Source organism: Rhagoletis zephyria, unplaced genomic scaffold, assembly GCF_001687245.7.
Source record: "Rhagoletis zephyria isolate East Lansing unplaced genomic scaffold, Rhagoletis_zephyria_1.1 Rzeph_scaffold_01401, whole genome shotgun sequence".
In the NCBI taxonomy this organism is placed as follows: domain Eukaryota; kingdom Metazoa; phylum Arthropoda; class Insecta; order Diptera; family Tephritidae; genus Rhagoletis; species Rhagoletis zephyria.
Genome location: NW_016158485.1, coordinates 45,836 through 68,872, shown reverse-complemented (window position 1 = coordinate 68,872; position 23,037 = coordinate 45,836). Strand labels below are relative to the sequence as shown.

General features: G+C 32.8%; 1 protein-coding gene across 1 annotated transcript; it reads left to right on the top strand.

The window, feature by feature from the left end:
* The first annotated feature begins 3,031 nt into the window (after positions 1 to 3,031).
* On the top strand, positions 3,032 to 14,070 carry lbm (late bloomer). Its single transcript, XM_017617392.1, has 4 exons — positions 3,032 to 3,813; positions 12,264 to 12,422; positions 13,342 to 13,677; positions 13,751 to 14,070. The coding sequence occupies exons 1-4, from the start codon at positions 3,754 to 3,756 to the stop codon at positions 13,820 to 13,822; spliced, it is 627 nt and encodes a 208-aa protein (XP_017472881.1). The 5' UTR covers positions 3,032 to 3,753; the 3' UTR covers positions 13,823 to 14,070.
* The last annotated feature ends 8,967 nt before the right edge of the window (positions 14,071 to 23,037 follow it).

The following is a 23,037-nucleotide window of genomic DNA, read 5'->3' as shown; positions in this document are numbered from 1 at the left end:
GGAGATCGTTAGGTTAGGCCGGCCAGTCCGTAAAGGTCTTAGATGTGCCAGAAGAACAGGTGATAAAAGGAAAGAAAATTTGTCTATTAACATTTTTTCTAACTTTTTCCTCAAAAGACGTGTGGAGCTTAAGCCTGTTTACAGTTTTTATACGATTTAGTTTGTCTAGTTTTTTTTTTTTTTAACTAGTTTTGGAATGTCTATTGAATGACCAATGACCCTAGTGAATATATGTATGCACATTTTTGTTTACATGTTCATTAGAACATCCATTAAAATATTTTATGTAAATTTTTCTTAATCACAGTTTCGAAGAAATTCTGACTTAACTTCCGCCTCGTTCTGAAAGTTTACTCTGTACAAAAACTAAACCAATTTTCTTAATTATCACTAAATGTACGTTAGTACTGCAATATGACCCAGTCATTACAAGGCATAACAGATATCAAGTCAAGTCATGCGATCGCTGTCACATCGCCTTGTTCCAACAATCCATTCACTTATTATCATTTTATCTTAGCTCACATTGTGATATATGAAAAAAAAAAATATTTTTAAATAGTCAGGTAAAGAATTTGAGTAAATCACATCACATCATGTCAAAACGCATCACATCAATTTATATCAGTAATAGCTCACGTATGTATATGTCTCGTATTTTGTAAGGAGGTGATTTTAAGGTAGTCGAAATAACAAATATATACTGTAAATTTTGAAGTGTTCTACAATTTACGACATTATGGGAACACAATTCATATTATTCAGAAGAAATAATATCATACAGGAGTCATATCATTTCATCGTTTCACATAATATTGGCTATATTTATTCCTGCAAAATGGTATGGCAAGGACTAATTACACTCGATTACATCCTCGAACTTCGTCATGCTAATTTAAAAGCTTAAAAAAATAAAATTAAGTAAAAGGTCATTTTGGATACCTATTCCACCTTGTGAACCAAAATAATGCACTGAATTTTTTTTTAATAATTTTTGGAATTAATCCTATCTGTGAATCACAGTTTTACTATATATATTTGGCACGGAGTAATAGTGGAAAAATTTAGGGAAATGATATCACATAAAGATACACATCACATTATTTCATTTCATTGTATATCACACCAAACAAAAATATACATCGTGCGACAAAAGTCTACGTACAGATAATTTTTCGATATCGGGCAGTATGCAAATCTCAAGAGAAGCAAAAACTCCATATAAAATGACGTACAAGAAATTACTAAGAAATTTTCTTTTGTAAAATTTAAGGCCGTACGCAGTTCTTAAGAAATTTGCTGTTTTCTGTTTTCAGCACAAATATATGCCCGTTCCACTATTTCTTGAGGAAAGAATGATGCAACAGACTGTGAAGTATCAGATGTCAAAATTCCTTGGACACACACACACACGAAATAATGGCGATTTTTTTCTTGACCGTTTTCTTGAGAAATACATACTGGCCTTATGAAGGCAAGGTTTTTACCGCACTCTTTGAAAACTGCAGATAAAGTAAATATTGAAATATGGCTGGCAAAAGAAAGAGTTTTAAGAAGGCTTACAGTCGAAAATATATTTGTGAGAGGTTTCCACCCACTGGATAATTTTGATTTAATTGATAAGATAAATTTAATATTGCAAAGGGATTTAGGAAAGTTTATTGTCAAAAATATTTTTGAGGAGGGTTGCCACGTGTTTGTAAAATTTTATTAAATTATTAAATTGATAAGATAAAAGTAATATTACAAAACGGGTATCAAACCAAAGAGGTTTAAGAAAGTTTACTGCCGAAAATATTTTTGTAGCGGTTTGCCACCTATTAGAAAAATTGTTTTAAAGTAAAGTGATAACATAAGGTAAGTACTGAATTGATACACCTTTGAAGAAAGTGTTAAAAGGTTATAAATTAAATTTCCACGGTTAAATACATTCGAAAATATTTCTCCTAACACCCGTATTCATAAGAAATAAAGTACACATGTTTCATAGATCGAAAACTCTATTTTATTTTTTATGTATGAAGCCATAAGAGTTTTGGGAGGGAGTAAAAGCCGAACAATTTTGAATATATAGTCTTGTAGCCCATTAAAGTGCAAGTTTTAAGTTGCTATTGGCAAGTTTTTTTTTGTTGACATTGTTATTTAGCTTTATACTACGCCCCATAAACACAAAATGACACTGTTATGTACAGGTGAGATGATATCAAGTCGCATCATGGCATCACAATCACATCGTATGATTTCACTTAATCTTACTGCCTCTCATAGTTGACATCATCGCTCATGCCATCACATTGTGAATAGGCAAGACATTAGGTTGAGGGAATCAGATATGAATGTCACACATAAATCATATCATTCAATATCAGAACATATTATATAAAATCACACCGATTTATGTACTCAAGTCGCGATGAATTGTGCACATCTCAATATCTTTTTTTAAGTACAAGTTTTTAGAGCTACTGTAAAGTATTTCCTGCTGGGTCTTCTCAAAAGCGTAATTGAACCGGTCTCATAGCAACCTTTGTATTAAAAACAATAACAAAAACTTAAAGACGAAACCAATAACAAATGTACATACATATGCAGCATAAATATGTATAACTACACATTTGTACGTACAATCATACATAAGTACAAATTTATTCCATAGAAAGATTCAAAGCAGCTGTGAGCATAATTAACTAAACGCTATTCCCCGCTATAGCTTAGCCCCTACAATGAAGGTGTTGCCCAACACGATGAGCAAGCGGTGTGCATTAACCAAAAAAAAAAAGGCGGCATCTGGTCAGAGTCACAAAGCCAAAGTGACGTCATCGTTATACGCATGGAAGTATGTAATCGTAATATACCCACCCTAGCGAGGAGCCACTGGCGACTTCGATGCTGACAGCGACAACGCAGCCGCATTGCTTTTAGAAAAAAATTAAGTTCGGCGACAAGTGCCATAGGGAAATCAACAACAATGCGACGAACAGCGAAGTGACAAACAACAGCGACGCCGACTTCAGTGAAGCAAATTCGTGAGCTTTTCTGTCAGTCTGCAGTTGAACGTGTAACGTGAAAGTTTTAAGATATTTTTTACAAGTGTGGAGGAAAAAGTAGCGAAGAGATAAGTGAAAACTACCCTCGAGTGGTAAAAAAAAATAATATAATGTTTTTACTAATTTTTTATAAAATATTTTTATAAATGCGAAATAAAAATATTAAATTTTTCACGTAAAATATACAACAAATAAACCTAAAAACTTAAATAAATAGTGCATAAATTATTGGAAGACCGCTTGTGTGTTGTTTTGTATATCGTCGCACACAGCTAATGAAGAGATTGCCAAAAACGCCTACGCAATCGTCAAGTTAATTTCATTTCCACCGGACGTCTGCTGGCAATTATTGCAGAAAAAAAAAAATAAAAAAAAACAAAACAAAAAATCAAAAAAATATTAATTGAAAATATTAGCGGTGAATTTTATGAGATTCTTCATTGAACAAACAAACATATTTGCGTTATTTGCTGCATAATTTTGTAGACAGCAAGTGGCGTTGTAAACAATTTTGCTGTAGTGACGTTGGAGAATTCAAAAATTTTATTGCCAGTATTTATGAGAAATTAACAGCTGTTAACTGCTTGCAGTGAGGGCATAAATACAAAGTGTGCTGGAAAACCGACGAAAAAAATTTGAAAACACAAAAATAGAGACTAACTAAAAATATTGAAACCACCTCAAGATACAAAAAAAAAACGTAAAAATGGGTTGTGCTACTACCACCGTAAAAATATCTTCAATTCTCTTCAATACCCTTTTGGCGGTAAGTTTACAATTATTTGCTTTCATGTTGTTTTTTTCCTTTCCTTGACTGGTGAGATACTGCTTGTCATTGTGCGTTGGTGGTGGTTGTTATGATGTCATGGTCACTTCAATGAATACAGCGAAAAAAAAATAAAAAATAAAAAAATAAGTAAAAAATGTGTGAATGGAAAAGACAACATTGAAATTTTTAGTCAATACTGCGTAAACCAGTATGCGATTGGTTATGGAGTTATTAAATGTTTGTGTGTCATACTTGCGCGTTTTTTGCTATTAAGTTAGTACTAAAGTTTGAAAGAAAGGTACTAAGGCCTTAGCCATACTAAAGGCTGGCTTTCACTATGACATTTGTCGTCAAATAAGTGAAAACACATTTATAGACTCTACAAGGTGTTGTATAGGTCGTATATTCGTAACATTACTAACATATATGTAGTTGTGAAACCTTGCCATCTACAACTATACGACAATATACATACAACACGTTGTGACCTTTAAACCTGAAATGTCTAAACGAGGAAAGCCGCCTATCGAAAAATATTTTAAAGAGCAAAATATTTATACGAGCAATAGAAGCCAAATCAACAAATATTTAGAATTTTTGCATGTCTGTCCGTCTGTCTGTCTATATGTATGTTTGTACGCGCATCAATTGAAAACTAATGCATGAAATTGAATGGAGTGGTCAGCGATGTATTGCTAGAGGTCTAACTTAAAATATAAAAAGAAGAAAAATTAGAGAGTTACCACCTTTTTGAAAAAATCAGTTTAAGTAAATTGACAAAATAAAGTAAATATGTATTGCAATATGGCTGTCAAAAGGAATAGGTTTAAGACGGCTTAAATCCGAAAATACTTTTGTGGAAGGTTGCCACCTGTTTGAAAATTTTTATTAAATTTAATTGATAAGATAAATTAAAAATTGCAATATGGGTATGAAACTGAAAAGGTTTATTTTTGAGGAGAGTTGCCACCTGTTTAAAATTTTTTATTTAATTAAATTGATAAAATAAATGAAATACCTATTGCAATGCGGGTATCATGGGCCTATAACATCTTCTTTTGGTACTTAGAAACATCGGACCAAAGTTTTAATAACATTTCATGTTCATACAAGGCATAAGAATAGAAACAAGTAAATTTCGCGTTTTAAATATAAAAGATTGAGAAGTGAAAAATGATTTTTTTCAGTCAGTTTCCATATTAAATTCGATAAAATTATAAATTTTGTACATAAATATTTTAACAAAATAATATAAAATAAAATCCGCAACTTGTAACTGTTGTTTCTGGAAGTGGTTGCCGAAAGTGGCAAAAAGGTCTTTCTGACTGTTCACACGTGGAAATAAAACTTCTATTTTTTCAATTTGACTGCGAACTGCGTGGAAAAGTTGGAAATATTGCCACGTCTGACATGCTCTTACGTAAGTTCCAGCATTAAATAATATATACAATAACGGTTTCAAATACAGATATGATAAGTTCAATAAGTTATGTATGTATATCACAGTGGCGGATTCAGCGGGGAGGTTTTTGGGTGTTAAATTACGTGTCAGTCAGTGACGCACCCACGGGGGTGTTTTAGCACCCAAATAAGTGGAATCAGAAGTTCCTCCCTTATATCTTTGAGCGCTATTTTATATCAAATATTATACTTATATTTATATTTTACATGAACTCCTATGCATATCAAAGGTTTACCTGAGCAAAAGGTTAAAATGCTTAAAAACTTTAACAAAAAATCACCTCACATTTTTATAGCGTCACATTCATTTAGTTTCAAGGCCCCGCTTTGTATCTGACTTAGTTATAAATACATACATATATATGAGTTGAGTGTTTGCATAATAAAAAAATTTTAAATAAATTAGCATAAAATTGTAGATGAATCACGTTGTTGTGTTTTTTCACTAAAGATCTTCAAATACATAAATATACTATGTACCAGGGATGAAAAAGTAGGTACAATTGTACCTTTTTCCGACGTTTGATGGTACATAGGTACAGTCACTAGATTTTAGGTACTATCATCTTTTGATCAGATGCATTGATGCAGTTTTTTTCCTTTACCGTGCTAATATATTTACTTGTAGGTACGGGAGAAGTTTCGCTTTCATTTTGAAGAATAAACAATTCTAGATAAAAGTGGTCAAAAGGAAGACATAAAAAAACCATTATCTTAAACATTTTACATTGCATTTAGAGCAGGCACTACGAAAAATTAACACTTTACTTAGCTTCGTAATTTTTTCTATTAATTTTAACGCTTATTTTCACTAAGTCAAATTCAGTGGCATTTGCGGTCAAATGAGTGAAATGGGACTAAAAACTGGCTTTGGTTTGATTTAGATCAGAATAGGCCTCCATTGTCAAATGGGACTAAAAAATGGTCTTTGGTTTGATTTAGATCAGAATAGGCCTTCAGGCGTGTACATGCGCTGCTAAGGCGGCTATTTGTAAGTTTTTGGCCCATAATATCATCGATAAAGGAAAGAAAGTCAAAAAATTTTGTTGTCAAAATATTACATTGTGAAAACTAGCCTTTATTCATCCATACAGCCCAGTGACTAGGATGTCTTCAAATTTCATATTTTTAGATGAGAACTACAGCTATTTGACCCATACTCGCTTTTTGATTTCTGGAAATATATTTAAAATGCTTTCGATGTTACTTACGGCACATTGATTATATTCTCTAGATTTGCTGCACCTATTAAAAGGAATCGGATAAATTAGCAGACTTCCTGTTGTTTTATAAAAAGCTGGATAAAGAAGTATACTTCACAAAGTGTGTTTTTTGTCTTTTTCGCCAATATTTTTCAGTAGTCAAAATTAGACAAAAACAATGCTTCTCCGATTTCCATTAGACTATAGTCTATAGATATAGGCTCATGTTTAAAGTACATATATCTTTTGTGTTAATGTTTTAAATAAAATTTATAAAAAAAACTACAAATGAATGATGTAACTTTTTTTATGTACAATCTGTCTCATTTAGGTACATTTATTTTGTGATATTTGGTACAATCTGAAATTTCCATTTTTCATCCCTGCTATGTACATATGTGCATTTGTACTGCATGTACATTAGACTGTGCCACTTTACAAGCAAGTAAAAAGAGTTAGCTGTACTGTAGATCCCTGAGTCGAGAGTACTATTTTTGAGGATAATTTCGAAAATCTTTTTTTTCTGGCCGAATAATCCAAAAACTTCCCCCGCAAAAGGTTAGTAATTTTTGGCCAGTTTATTTGCTGACATTAGGGTGTTACGTTAGGGTGGTAAAAACTGAGATCTAATGGGTCGAACAGGGCACTTGAGGTTATAAAATATTGTTGCAAAATTAGCAGAAACATCGATGCATCACACTGTACGATCCGACTGTAAATGCCGAAAATGCGATGAAAAATGTAAAAAGGTGTCCCCCACGTTTATCTTAACAATTTTTTTCTTCGAAATTGCCTTGCAAAAATATTTCCGACTCGTTTTTTTCTGATACGGTCTAATGTAAACACATATTATATGTATCCAAACATACATGCTTATAAAAATTTTTGTTTTCAATGATTTTGCGGTAATATTATTCGGTATAATCTGATGTGATTTTTTTTCACAATGTGTTCATTGTCTCATTGGCGGGTATTCTAAATAATGCATAGTTTTGTATTTCTGTACCTACTGTTACACTGTTAACTGTTGCTGTGGTTGCTGTACTTCGATGAAGCATACCACATATGTACATATATTGAAGCACCCCTGCAGGAAATGTATTCAACTATAAGCTAACTTTAAGTAGATTAGAAAGGAGCTAAAAGTCACTATTATTTGTAGATTTTCTTTGACGAAAGCTAACTATATTTCTATGGCGACGGCCGCGAAATAGTCAAGGATGGTTACGTCTGTATTAGATGTAGCCAAGGGTGGTTACCCCTGCATTTGATGTAACTGACTTGTAACTAACTACTTTTGGACATAAAATATCAATAGGAAAAACAAACTATTTTTATTTTTTATTTTTTTTTATTGCATTTCATATTTGTTTACATATTCTGCTGTAGGTGGTCCCATATTCGAACTCCGTCAGACATAACTTCAAAATGAAATGAAAAAAAAAGCATTTGCGAAGTGCAGGATATTTAAATAGCAACGTGTTTAAAGAAAACAGTCTCCTGCATTACTTGTCAACAAGTTTCAAGTTAGCTTTTTGTAGCTAACTTTCTAGTTATATATTTTATAGAAATCATGCAAAAAAGCTAACTACAAGTGGGTTATTTTATATCAATTGATAATTTTTTTCTGCAGTGGCATATGTACATGTTTTACATACATATATGTAGCTAACTATCTATGCATATACATATGTGCATAGACAAACAATCAAACGTATTCACTCAAAATCCGTCACAACAAACTAACCACCCAAGTCACTTGTTAATGTCAGCCTGTATAAACCAACATGTTAACTACACCACCGTTGACCTATTTACCGCTTCGAGCCGGTATAATGTGTCCAAGTAAATAAAAAAAAAAAAATATGAAAATGTTGACTTTGGCGCCTCCCATTCCATGAACTTACTGAACACTCCCGTACATACATACATATATTGTTTTTCTATGTGTTTTAGCCGTATTACTCTCTTCATCGTTCTACGGATATGCTTCCCTATTGCGCAGTTATCCATTATATTCGATCCATGGAAAATTCATTGCTATAGATACATATGTATGCACATTAGGGTGGTCCAAAAACAGTAAAGTCGGAATTGTAATGGAAATAATGATTTTTAATCACCATCTATACCATTTCTACGAAAAATTGTTTTTTCCATATAAAATATGTACATGGAAAACTTTTAGCGCTTTGAGCGACCTCTAAATATATTTTTGATTTCAAAATAAAAAAATAAGGGTATACTTTTTTTTGGTATAGAACTATCCTAAGGGGTGAGAGCATAAATTTCCGACTTTCCTGTTTCCCCCCACATGCAATTTTGGACCACCCTAATGTACATACATATCTGTATGTATTCATATATCTATGCGTGTTTGAGGAAAATTCCGCCATGCCAGTTAACTAAATGAATTTTCTTGTTGAATTTCCTTTGTAAAAAAATTAAATTTCATATTGCTTTTCACACGCTCTCTTTAAATTCATACATTTATTATTAACAAGCATTTTCAATTGCTCTAATTTGCAGTTATTTTAAGTACTCGTATGAATTGTGCAGCTGCTTCCATTTTGTTTGTGCCTGTAGTATTTATTAGGGCAATGTGTTGGCTTTCTTGTCGACATTTTTAATTAAGCTTTCTTTGTTCAAAAGAAATTTAATAATATAATAGCTCGTAAAAGCCTTTTCTTATACGTGTGTATGTTCATAAATATATGTACATATGTATGTAAAAGTGTAGGGTTAAACATTTCTTGCAATAATTTGATCGCATACATGTAGAGCTTTGGTGAATTAAGGTGACGATATGTAGTTAGAAGCATGGTAATGAAAAAAGAAGTAAATTGTTTCTTATTGAATGTCATTCATAACCTTAAAGCTGGTACATATTCAGTAAGTCAGTCTTATTCCAGTCACTAAATTTGAGACAGTAACAGGACAATTCTGGCAACTGTCTTTCAATTCCCCACAGTCTCTCGAAAGACAAAACTCTTCCCCAAGACAATTGTAAATTCTGGCAACTATCTTGAAAGCTCTTTACTGTCTTTCGAAAGGCTAATTGAAAAATCTGCTAACGAGGAGGTCTTAGCTTTATGCTGTTCGCCTTTGAGCAATAAGCTTTTTAAAAATTAAATGAAATAAATAAAATATATATATTTTTCTTTTTAAAACAATAAAATTTAATAAATAAAAAAATTCAACTAGAAAAGGGAAACAATTTTATTAAAAAAGGAAATAAAACTTCAATTAGATTAAAAACATTTTTATTAGCAAAAACAAAATAACAACAATTAACAAAAATGAATGAGTTTCCATAAATTAAAGTAATTAAAAAAAATATATTTTTCGTTTTGAAAACAATAAAACTAAAAATTAAACGAAAATGAAATTAACAAAAGAATAACAAATTGAATTAAAAAAAAAAAATAAATAAAATAACGTTCTAAAAAGTAAATGAAATTAAGAGAAAATATTTTTCTTTTTTACACAATAAAAGATAACAAGTAATTTTTAAGCAAACAACTAAATCGACTTCAATTCTCACATAAAAATTTGAGATTATCGTTAGTTTTGTCACGATCCAATGATCGGATTTAAGCCAAATTAGTATGGGAGGCAACACCTTTCCTTTAAAAAAAGAATTATAGAAATCGGTTATCGCGGTCCAAAGTTATGCGGTAACATATATAAAAAAAAATATTCCGAGGAATTGATAACCTTCCTTTTTTGTGAAGTCGGTTAATAATTAAAAGAAAATTAAGTAAATAAGTTCCAAAAAAAAATTTTTGAAAAAAGATAAAAAACTTAGTTCATAAAAATTAACTGAAAAAAATATTCTTCTTAAATCATAACAAAACATTAAATAAAAAACTTAGAAAAGAAAAAAATACATTAAATAAGTTTCTAAAAATTAAATTAAATTTTAAAATATTTTTTTTTATTTATCTTTTTTTAACCAAAAAATACATTAACTAAGTTTCTAAAAATTAAATTAAATTATTTTTTAAATTTAAGTTAATTTTTGAAACTTATTTAATGTATTTTTTTCTTTTTTAAAAATAAAAAATTGGAAAAGTTATATTAAAAATGAAAAAATGTAGACTAAGAAAAAGAAAAGTAATCCGCTTCTCCAGAACTCGAACCCGAATTTGTCGATCGGTACGCCTGTACTTTGCCCACTCCGCCATTGCGGTAAATGGCAGACAAGTGCTCTCTCTCAGAGTAGCTTTTCACCACGAGTGGTAAATGAGACAGCCGAGTGAGCAAAGCACTAGCATGTCATTCGAGAGATCCGAGGTCGAATGCTGGCGCAGCGGATTTTTAAATTATTTATTTTTATTTAACTTGTATTCTTTTATAATTTTATTTTCCTAATTTTTTTATTTTATTGGTTTAAAAAAATATATTTTTAAAATTTCAATATTTTGACACATGCTGCAAGTAAATGTCAACCCTGCGATGAAATATGAATATTAGGTATGCTTCCGTACAACTCATTATCCCCTCACCCACATGCAAGTTACAGACCGTTTTCGAATTTTTCGATATATTTGCAGCGTGCAAGTAGCACGTGTGGTCCTAAAGTAAAATTCATCACATACTTACTGCCGGTTTCGCAAAAGCAATTTAAGCAATCTTACGTAAAAACAATTCTGAAAGCAGTTTATAAGCAAACTTAATCCGATACATCAAATTAGTTGACAAGTTAGTTGGCTGGTTGGTAGTCATTTGATTGAGTGCCGAATAAACATTTAAGTAGAGTTTAAATGCCGCAAACTTAAATCAATTTAGGGCCCCAACGAAAAAATATAACTTAACTTAATGACACTACCCCAAATTTGAATAAAACAACCTTGTATGTCGCACTCACATTTAATTGAATTCTTTTTCCATCTTCGGTGGCCGCTATAAAATATCGAACGTGCTTTTCTTTTTTTATTTCTCGAAAGATCTTACCACGTCAACGTAACAATGTGGATGATAGAACTAATCAGCTATTAAATCCGCAAAACAATGAATTGAATAAAAAATTAAATGCGTGCGCGCTAGTTTAAAAACTAGTTCAGCAAGTAGAGCGAGCAAAAAATTATGTCACATACAGCGCTGGTCATATCTATAGCACCCCCATTTCAAAGTGATATTGTTTGCCACTTATGTTTAATTATTTATTTTTGAGAATTTTCAATTAAAATGTAGTTAATTTCTAACAAAACTCATTTAAACCCAAGTTTTAAACTTTTTAAAAGACCGCAAAAAGTGCAATAAATTTTCACCCAAATTTCAAACTTTTTTCGCAGAAGTGCTAGAATTGCTTGAGACTTGCACATTATTAGACTAAAATTGAATGGGCTATAAATCTGTATACTCACAAAAATTCTAGCTCTTCTAAGAAACAAGTTTGAAATTTGAATGAAAATGTGTAGCAGTTTTTTGCGGTATTTTAAAAAGTTTAAAACTTGGGTTTATATGAGTTTTGTTAGAGAATGAACTGTATTTTAATTGAAAACTCTTAAAAATAAATAATTAAACATAAGTGGCAAACAATATCACTTTGAAATGGAGGTGCTATTATATTGGCCAATACTGTATTTAAGAAACAAAGATATTCATTTACATTTTTGTATATTTTTTAGCATAGAAACAAATAAAATATTAAAGCCATTAACATGACATACCACTCACTACGCATGTATTCAGAGCGTTATCGAATATATATTTTTTTAAATTTTAATTTTAAACTTACATTCAATCAAATTAAGCTAATTTTATTTTTTTTCCTTACAGCTTTTTGCCATTGCCGCCATTGTATTGATCGCCGTTTATCCTGGGGCAGTACCAGATGACTGGGATACAGCGGCCTTTATCATATTTGGATTGGTCATTTTATTCGCTATCATCGGTTGCGTGGCGGCGTTGCGCGAGTCTATCTGCCTCACTGTGACAGTAAGTAAAAAAAAAAAATTGTGTTTGGATCCCACGCGCGACTGAAGCGATAATTATTCTTCATACTACACTTATGTATAGCTCACCATATTATATGAGTAGTTTTCTGCATAATAATGAAAAATTATCTTAATCTCAATTGTAATCGTAATCTTAATCTGAAGCTATCTCAGTCCCAATCTCAACCTCAATATCTTAATCTCAATCTTTAACTTAATTTTAATCTAAATCGTAGTCTTAACCTCAATCTTTGAATCCTTAACTTAATCTTCATCTTAGTATTAACTTAACTTAACTTAACTTAATCTTAATCTTAGTATTAATCTTAATCTCAATGTCAATTTTAGCCTCAATCTAATCTTAGTATAAATCTTAGTCTTAATACTAATCTTAATCCTAATCGTAATTTTAATCTTATTCATCATTTTAATCTTAATCGTAATTTTAAACTAATCGTCATCTTATTCTTAATTTAAATCTAAATCTTAATCCTTATCCCAATTCCAATTTTACCCTCAACTTAAATTTGATCAAATCGAAAAGTTAATCTTAATCTTAATCGGAATCTGAATCTTAATCTCAATCGCAATCGTAGCCCCGACCTCAATCTGAATATCAATCGAAATCTTAATGTAAATTTTAGTGTAAATCTTAATCCACAATATATTAGTCTTAAGCTAAATCGCAATCTTCATCTTAATACCAATTCCAATCTCAATCTTAGAATTAACCTCAATTTGAATCTCAATAGAAATCTTAATCTTAGTGTAAATCTTAGTATTAATGTTAATCTTAATCTTCTTAATATAAATAGAGCCCAACAAACCCTGCCATCCGATCGCAAAGTTTCACTTAAAAAAAATATTATTAAATTATCAAAAATTCCCTGGGTTAAAATTTAAATGTTGTCTCATTTCAGTGCGCTGTTTTCTTGTTGCTGCTAGCTATTCTACAAATCGCTGTCACCATTATCATTCTTAATGACCGTCAAACGCAAAGTGGCATTGCCATAGTGGAAGATGCTTGGGATCACGACAAGATCGAGGCCTTGCAAGCGAAATATGAATGTTGCGGCAAAGATAGTTCACAAGATTACATTTTGCTGAATCGTCAAATACCGCTCAGCTGCTATGAGGATCAAACTGAGGATGCCAATAAAATGTACACCGAAGGTTGCAGCGCCAAATTGCAGCGATACTATGACAGTGAGACAGCGAGTATTGCCACTGTCTCGTGGGTGGTTACGGCTCTTGAGGTGAGCAAGAATTTTTGGTTATACAATTGAAAATATATGTATGTATAAAACTATATTTTATTTATTTCGACAGATACTCGGCTTCTTATTAGCCGTCTTTTTAGTCATCAATTTCCGTAACAAACAGCGTCGTATGCAGTTCTAGAGCTGCATTGTTGGCCGTCGTTCAGTACAAATTTATGCTTAACGTCTCGAATAATGTTGAATGCTATGCTGCGGAAAAAAATACTCGTACTCTGTCTGCTTGATGTAGTAGTTATTCATGGAACATACCTTTTCATTTGTGCAATTATTGTAATTTATTTGTTGTATATGTATTTATTATGTCTATTTGATATTTACTGAAGTCACCGCAGCGAAGCGTAATCGATTAAAGTCAAAGTGAGTTTAAGATAATATTTATGTTGGGGTGTTCTTCTGCTTCTAATAGGGACTACGAAATGTACTATCTTTGTAAAGTACACGAATGGCTTTCACCCAGATACATAGAAGATGTTGAACAAAGATGAGAAAGCTTCAGGGACATTTCCTAGAGTTATTAACTCTCAAACCAGCAGCTTTGAAATAGTGATCCGAAATGGTTGGGAATTTTTTGCATAACTTGGGCATGATAAATAGACTCAATGTCGTCATCTATGTATATACCATTTTGTCGCTTCGTTTGACTTTCAGGTGAGATAAAAGAAACAGTGCCTCCAGGCACTGTTATCGGTTAAAGCAAAAAGTTTAACAGAACAACGGAATCTAGAAAAATGTATTACTTTTTTGTGTCATACTCCAAAAAGCAAATTTTTTGCCGCAGATCAGTTAAATGTAAATTGCATACTTCGCAAATATATTGAGTTTACGACTTTTTACAAAATTTGCCACTTTCTCCAGCCATTTAGGAAGTTGATTGTTACCGTTGAAACGAACGTTATCAACAGGATATACAGATTCTTTGCCAACACTCACAGCTGCAGGTAACGATTCATCTTGTTGAGTAGAAGGTTGACTTGTTGAAGATGGGCGACCAACCGAACGCGTCTGAGTGTAGTTCACAAGACCTGCAGCGACCTATTCTCAGAATTCAGGTATCAATGAAATGATAAGGAAGGTGGTCATTGCATCCATCTTCATCTCGTAACGACAAGAATTTTTTATCGCTTCAAACCGTTTCAATGGCATTATTTTGCGAATGGGTTCGAATGCATTCTTGATCAAATAGCTCTCTGAATTCGGGTAGCGATAAACCGACACGTATAAATGAATGCCAATGTACAGGCAGGTATCATCGACATTCGTATTGAATCCTGATATCCTGATTTATATCCTGAATTAGAGCACACCGGTTCGTCTCTTGAACAATAGTTTTAATTACGTCTTTAGAGAAAAAATATAGAAATAATTGCGACGGCGTTGAGAGCGCTTCTATATGCTCAGGTAATAAAGCGGAGCCACGAAATGCCACCTCATTTATATGAAGTTTAAGGTTTGTTTTGCGCCAGATCACTTTGCTGAGTTCAGCAGAATCTTTGTTTATTGATTCAATGCCTGCAATAAAAAATCCAAACGATCAGTACTTAAAAAAACAATTTCCAAAGATGGGAGAGAAATTCTTACTTCCATTAAAACCACCATTGGTTGGTACAACTGCTGGACCGGTAGCTTCGGCTATTGGTAATGGCGAACCGACTCTTGTTTTGAACTGGAGTGACAGTCAATTCCATGAAAGTCGATGGAATCGCATCGGTCGATGAAATGATTTCTTCACCGACAGTGACAGTCTCTTTGATTGCAGAAGTGTTCAATGAATCGTTGGCTGCATCGGTGATAAACAACTCCAATCCCGAAGGCACTGCAATATGAAATGTTCGTCATCTGGACTTATTTCCTCTGGCTGGTAGTTTCGATAAATAGAGACATTTTCGTTGCTTGAATCTTCTTCACTACTAGTCTCCACAGAATCAATAAATTCAAGGATTTCTTCTCCTGATAACTTCGACAATTTCACACGCGACATCATGAGACGATTTTCATATATTGTTATTTACACACTTTATGAAAAACAGGTGAAAAATTTATAAAAATTATTTGCATTACCGGGAAAAAGCACCATAAATAAAACGCAATAGAAAAATAAAAATTAGGTTTTTCGCTATAGAACATAAAATCCAACTATTTTCAACACCGTAGTTATTAAATCATACAGCCTATGACTAACTCTTTACGGGAATTAAATTCTTGAGTTAAAAGATCGTCTCCAAAATAAAAATTTGCGATGCTGAAAATCAGAAATTTCTTAATACGAAAATGCGACCTCATCTACCTATTCACAAAAAAACGGATTACAAACGGCCCGTCGCATTACATTCTAATTTGAGAAAGAAATGTCATCAGAAATATGATCAAGAGCGTTGAACTCACTTGCGTAATGAAAAATTATGTATTCATATGCAAAATGTGATTTTTGTGATCCTTGCCTTGAGGCACTCTTAACGGTTAGAGGGTTAAGGCTTTACCAATTGGGTCTGGTCGATGTTGGCAGTTTATGGCGATCATGTTGTTTTGGAGCGTCTGCAAGTTAAACGACTGAGTAACGTGTCCAAATGAAAAAAGGAACTGTATTATCAAAATAAGTGGTTGCTTTACTTCAGTCACGATCGTTCTTTAAAGTCGACTGTCCAAAATTTCATTGCCAAATTTTAGTCTGAAAGAAGGAAGCATCCAAGGCGCGCACAATATTCGGCCATTCACAGCAGTATAGGATCTAAAGGGCCCAGAAGAAACTTAATTTTTGGAAGTTTGTTTCATTTATTTCTGCTTTTTTTAATTTAATTTTTTATTAAAAATATCGTTGTTATATTTCAATTAATTTATGGAGACTTATTTTTTTCTTCTTTTAATAATTATTTTTTTCTATTTTTAGTGTTTAATTTTCTTTAAATTTTTAAATTGTTTGTTCAAAAAAGAAACATTTTTTTTTTTTAATTCTTAGAATTTTATTTTCTTCTTTAAATTTAATTTGGATATCTTGTTTTAATGTAATTTTCGTAATTTTTTTTTTATTTTACTGATCTAAAAAAGAAAAATATGTTTGCTGTATGTAATTTAATTTTTAGAATACTTTTTAATTTCTAGAAAATTTTTCTCCTTCTTCTTTATTGGCGCTGTAACCGCCTAAGCGATTTTGGCCGAGTCCAAAACAGCCCGCCAGTCATTTCTCTTCTGTGCCAACTGACGCCAATTGGAAATGCCAAGTGAAGCCAAGTTCTTTTCCACCTGGTCTTTCCAACGCAGAGGAGGCCTTCCTCTTCCTATGTTACCAGCATCGTGGCCCGCGTTGAATACTTTTAGAGCAGGAGCGTTTCTGTCCATTCGAACGGAGCCGCTGAATTTTAATTCGCTGCGCTATGTCTATATCGTTGTAAAGTTCATACAGCTCACCGTTAAATCGTCTGCGGTATTCGCCATCGCCAACGCGTCCGCTTCATCAGACNGGTCTTTCCAACGCAGAGGAGGCCTTCCTCTTCCTATGTTACCAGCATCGTGGCCCGCGTTGAATACTTTTAGAGCAGGAGCGTTTCTGTCCATTCGAACGGAGCCGCTGAATTTTAATTCGCTGCGCTATGTCTATATCGTTGTAAAGTTCATACAGCTCACCGTTAAATCGTCTGCGGTATTCGCCATCGCCAACGCGTCCGCTTCATCAGACGGTTTCATTGTCCATGCCTCCGCGCCATACACCAGCACAGGCATGATGAGTGACTTATAGAGTGTGATCTTTGTACGACGAGAGATCTTTTAATTAGTCTTTCGAAAGACAGTACAGAGCTTTTAAGATAGTTGCCAGAGTTGACTTTTGTCTTTCGGAAGAGTGTGGTGAGTTGAAAGGCAGTTGCCGAACTGCCCTGTAAATCTGTTTAATGTAAACAAAAGGTCGTTTTGCGAAAAATCATATGTGTTTAGCTTGAAACAAAGGCGATATGGTTTATGATTTTCTCAATTTAGCATTATTAACTGCCCGGTACATGAACCCATTAATGTGGCGTATACGCCCACGCCTTTTTACATTGAAACCGGTGACGTTTTAGTGTGGTTTTTTGCAGATTTTTACTTAGCAAACCCACGCAAGTACGATTTTAGATTAAATTTATGTATTTTGGGTGCAAAAAAATGTGTAAGTAAATTTGAATAGTCGCAGAGTTTATAAACAAACAAACAAATCAGTCAACACTGTCGCCTAAAGCACATGAGAAATACCTGAATTGAGTAGGAGAAGAGAAATGCTAAATTTTCCACTGTTTAATGATTGAGATTGATTTTGTTTATTTTTTCTCCTAGGCAGGGCCATCAGTAGAAAATGCGGGTCCTTTAGTAAATACCTGTTTGATTTTCAAAAGGATTTCCAAAGATGCGCTCCCTACATATGTATGTATGTACATGATTTCTTGATTAAAAAACTTTATATTAGGAGACAACTGTTTCTGCTATACTGTTGTACAACACAACTAATTCGGTTTAATTTTAGTCAAAATGCGTTCTGAAATTTAATAAGAATGTAACTATGATTTCAGAATATTGTTGTTAACTACAAGGAGAAACTGATGACGATGAATTTAGAAAAAGGATAATAGTAGGAGATCCGACAAGGGTACGACCTTCACCCATATGTTTAATGGATGCAATTTAACGTGTTGGGAAATATTTCGCGAGTGGGTTGGCTAAAACAATCCTGGCCATGATATTTTTAATTAAATATTCAAAAATTATTATTTTTTTTTTGATTTTGCACTTATTTGTTAAATTTTATACAAAATAGATTTCATCCATTAAACAGATGGGTGAAGGTCGTGCCCTTGTCGGGTCTTAGACTTAAAGTAAACATTTTTTAATTGTATCGCCAAAGATTGTATTTTCTGATGAAAAGTTTAATACCTCAGTGGGCTCTCAACCGAGTTTTGTAGATAGGCTTTCGCTTTACTCGTTATTAAATATACTCGTTGAATCATTTCAGAACTAGTATCGTTGCTGTACAAAATAGTGCGGAAAAACAACACCAAAGTCGAAAGAAGTTATACATTCGGTTTTCTGGGAAAAACACACAGATCCGTTAAGTTTTTAACCGCCTTCCGAGGAGGAGGTTATCAGTTCGTCGGAATATTCTTTTTTTTTACGTATGTTGCCGCACAACTTTGGACCACGTCAACCGATTTCGATAATTCTTTTTGCATCGGAAAGGTAGTGTCTCAGATCTGGGTTAGATCCGATGATTGGATCATGAGTTATATATAAACATACATACAATATATATATAAATATATATATTTTTATACGAGAATTGAAGTCGGTTTTTTTTTTTGCTAAAAATTACTTGTTTTAAATTCTTGTTGTTTAAGACGGATAATATGCGCCTTGGATGCATTTATTAAATGAAAGGAGAATCCGAATAAACTCATAAAGGCTTTCTGTGTTTACATACATACATAATTCGTTCTTTTACATCATGCATTAAACGAGTTCATGAAAATTTTGCCCTTAGCTAAGTACATATATAAAGGGAAACCAAAATAATAAATATTTTCTCTTCCTTAAAAACAAAATCCAAACTTAATCCAGAAATGCAAGAAATTATTCGCAATCAATCAAACGAGAATTTTCTGGTGCCAGCGATGTCACTTGTTGCTGTCACTTGCAAAGGATAAACCTGCCTACCGGTGTAAATAATTGCCGTTGGAACTGAGTACATAAAATAAACAAAATATAAAGATTTGTTTATACAACAATAGGCAGATGTAGTTGCTAAGTTCGCAAGTGGAAATACATACATATGTTTTTTGCACAACTTGCCACAAGCAAACTAGTTCACCGTATGCAAGTACTTCACCTCGGTATGGATGTGTATATGTATGTACTCAGTCTCGTTGTATTGAAAACAGTCACCAGCTACTTGTTGATTATACAATGCATCTGTTGGCGAGCGCGATGACGCACGTTCACCTTGAACTTTTGCTTTGTGCGCTTGGTTATGTGTGGTCATACGTTGCTAAATATGTACGAGCAAGTGTAGATAGATGCTCATCTTTATGAATGGCCCACATAAATTGTAAACAGCATCGCATTGTCGCAACGCTGATCAAGTGATGAACAGAAAGAAGCCAGTCAGACAGACGGCGGGCGCATGGTCTCCATGTTCTAAATTGAATTAAATTCAAATAAATTGTTGTAGTTATAATTAGGCATTTTATTGTATGTCTTTGTGCGCTTTTATTGACTGTTGCGCGGGCGGGAGATGTTACAGCTTGCGTGGCTAGTGGCCATGTGAAAGCTATTTAATAGAGATTAAATATATATTTATAAAAAGAGAACTATAAGTGCATAAGTGCTAGTTAACAAATGAATGTTGCAGTGGCAAGAAATCTGACTAATTAGTCATATTAGAATTATAATTCGTTATGAAATTACATGTACATATGTACGTACATACAGGAGAAAAAAATCTAACAGGAAAATGTGCTGAGCTTATTCAAACTCATTATCCTTCTTTTAGCAGCAATAAGTACCTGAAGTGATGTTAAGTCGTACCACATATTTGTCTCTTTACTAACCTAAGGATCTCTTTTGACGGTCAACAGTTCACTACCGGCCAGAATAGCTTTGCAACTTTGAATTTCGCGAGTTTCATCCAACGCTCGTTGAGATAATTTCAAGTCCATCTGTCGGTCGATCTATATGGTCATAAGAATCCATAACCATAACTAAACAAATTCGGAAGTACTGCTGGAAAATTGGTGGAAATTTTTTAATCAGACCGATTTTGAACAGAAACTCCCTGGTAGTGTCAAACAGCTTTTTCGAAGTTCGAGTTTCCTCCTCCCAAGTTTTCGGGGAAAATTCTACTCCCTGGTAGTTAATTGTTGGAGAATATTAAGAATTAGGCTGAATACCTTCCCCGTCACTACCATTCGAAATATAGATACGTTAATAAATTTACACTGAATTCCTGAACCGAAGCAGATGGAGCAGTCCAATAATCCCAACTACGTTCGGATGCCAATTTCAAGTAAGGCTGAACTACCTGCACATTTTAATAAAGTACGTTTCGTAATTATAGCACATCAATGAAATCGTTGTTCTGTCGCCATATAAATTGCACTGGGAAGTTAATAAATTCAAACTCTCCCTTCCAGTCCCCGATAAAAGAATTTCATTATACAACTTAATGATACCCCTATTCTGCTGCAGTGATTTTCGTTGCATAATTATAGGACAACTAAAATTTTGTGTAAAAATGGGCAAGAGAAATTTTGAAGACGTATAATTAGAACAGTTTCGAAATCTTTAAGATTAGACTTTACAAAGGTGGAATTATAAGAACAATGAAATTTTTGACAAATATTTATAGCAGGAGTTGTACGTAAATAATTAAATTAAATATGATGACGAAGATAAGAAGAAATTGCCTCCATTTGGTTCAAATAAGTGACGGAACTTCACAAAATATAGAAGCCTTAGGGAACTATCTTAAGGAACTGTCTTAGTTTTGACATGAACAAAGAAACTTGTCTCATTTTAGTAACAATTCGAAAGATTTCTTTGAGTCTAACTTAACTTAAATTAATACTAATATACCTGAAATTGTTTTTCTACAGACTATAACTTCAAATTGAAAAAATGGTTGAAAGGAGTACCTTTTGAATGATGCATTGTATCGCACATAACTCAAGTAATAATATCCTACTAATATTATAAATGTGAAAATTTGCGAGTGAGTATATTTGTTGCTCCTTCATGCTAAATCGGCTTGAAGTATTTAAATGAAATGTGGTACACAATTACGAGAATTGCTAACTTTTCAAAAGTTAAAATCAATTAAAATAAGTTAAATAAAACATCACAAGATTGTGTGGGTGTCAAACGAAAGGGACTCTAAATTGATTTACTTTGAAATAACTTTGAGTAGGGTTGCCATCTGTTCAAAGTATTCACATCAATTTAATTAACAAGTTAAATGCAATATATTTATCTGCATATCAACCTAGAGAGGTTTAGAAAAGCTTCATTTCGAAAATACTTTTTGAGAGTGTTGACACCGGCTTTGGAGTTTAAAATTAATTTAATCGACAAGTTGAACGAAATATTTTATATGTGAATCAAATAAACCAACAGAGGTCTAAGGAAGCTTAAATTCGAAAATATTTCTGAAGAGGGTTGCCACCTTTTTGGAAATTAAAGACAAGTTAAAGTAAATATTTTTAAATGGATATCAAACGAGAGCGATTTCAGAGAGGTTTATTTCGGAAATATTTTTGACAAAGGGTGCAACCTGGTTAAAAAATCAAAATCCACTTCTTTGACAAGAAAAATGAAACCTTTAATATGGATGTCAAACGTGTAAGGTTGACGAAAGGTTTATTTCAAAAATATTTTTGAAAACGGTTGTCGCCTGTTTAGAAATTAAAAATTAATTTTATTAAGTAAACTGAAATATTTTAATAAGGGTGTCGAATGAATAAGCTTTATTTCTAAAGATAAGTTGAAGCTTTATTTTTAAAATATTTTTGAAGGGTTGCAGTAGTTTAAAAGTTCCAGTTTTAATTAATGAGAGATTAAATGAAACATTACAGTGCGGGTATCTAAAGGAAGAGCATAAAGAAAAATTGTTTCCAAAATATTTTGAAGAAGAACTCTAAGTATTTTAAAAATAAAATTTTACTTAGTCATTTAGTTAATAGATCGTACTAAGTAAGTACCATTATTTATACTAAATTTGTTTGAAAGAATGGTTTTGGTTATGGTGATGTAAGGGTAGGTTTTCAAACCCATTGCGCCGCGACCAAATTTGATCAATTGTGCACCCTATTTCAACTTTAGTTGTTTAGTATACACAAGAATTGTATTAAGGCCTGCTGCGAAATCTGCATTGGGTCGATATCGCTGAGCATATAGTCTTTTAAAAATCTGGCACAGCGGTGAGCTAGTGTTGGGCAGGTGGTAATGAGGTGTTCCATTGATTCCTCTTCTTCACCACAGAACCTGCAGATGTCTGTACAACAGAGGTCAAGCATATACATATACTTGTTGCACATATAGTGGCCTGTTCAGTGTGCTCCACACAGTGTTTTTAGGTTTTTCCTTCTTAGCTTGTGCGCTGATTGAGCTCTTTTTTCACTGAACCAAAGGAATTTCTAACTTATCCCAATAGCTAGCAGTGCAGGATATTACCCTCTTGTTGAGGTCCTTCTTAATATCACTTTTAGCTTGGAAAAAATTCTATAAGAGAGTTGTCACATTCCTAAAATTTATTCTTTCAACTTTTTCCGTTTATATTCAAATTTTTTCCATTAAAGTTAGATAAAAAAAAATTTAGCGGTGATATGA

What these genes read in the sequence shown, in the direction of transcription:
- lbm (XM_017617392.1), top strand. Translation starts at nt 3,754, where the DNA reads ATGGGTTGTGCTACTACCACCGTAAAAATATCTTCAATTCTCTTCAAT. An exon ending in TCTTCAATACCCTTTTGGCG is followed by an intron (nt 3,814 to 12,263) that starts GTAAGTTTACAA and finishes TTTTCCTTACAG; the next exon opens with CTTTTTGCCATTGCCGCCAT. An exon ending in CTATCTGCCTCACTGTGACA is followed by an intron (nt 12,423 to 13,341) that starts GTAAGTAAAAAA and finishes GTCTCATTTCAG; the next exon opens with TGCGCTGTTTTCTTGTTGCT.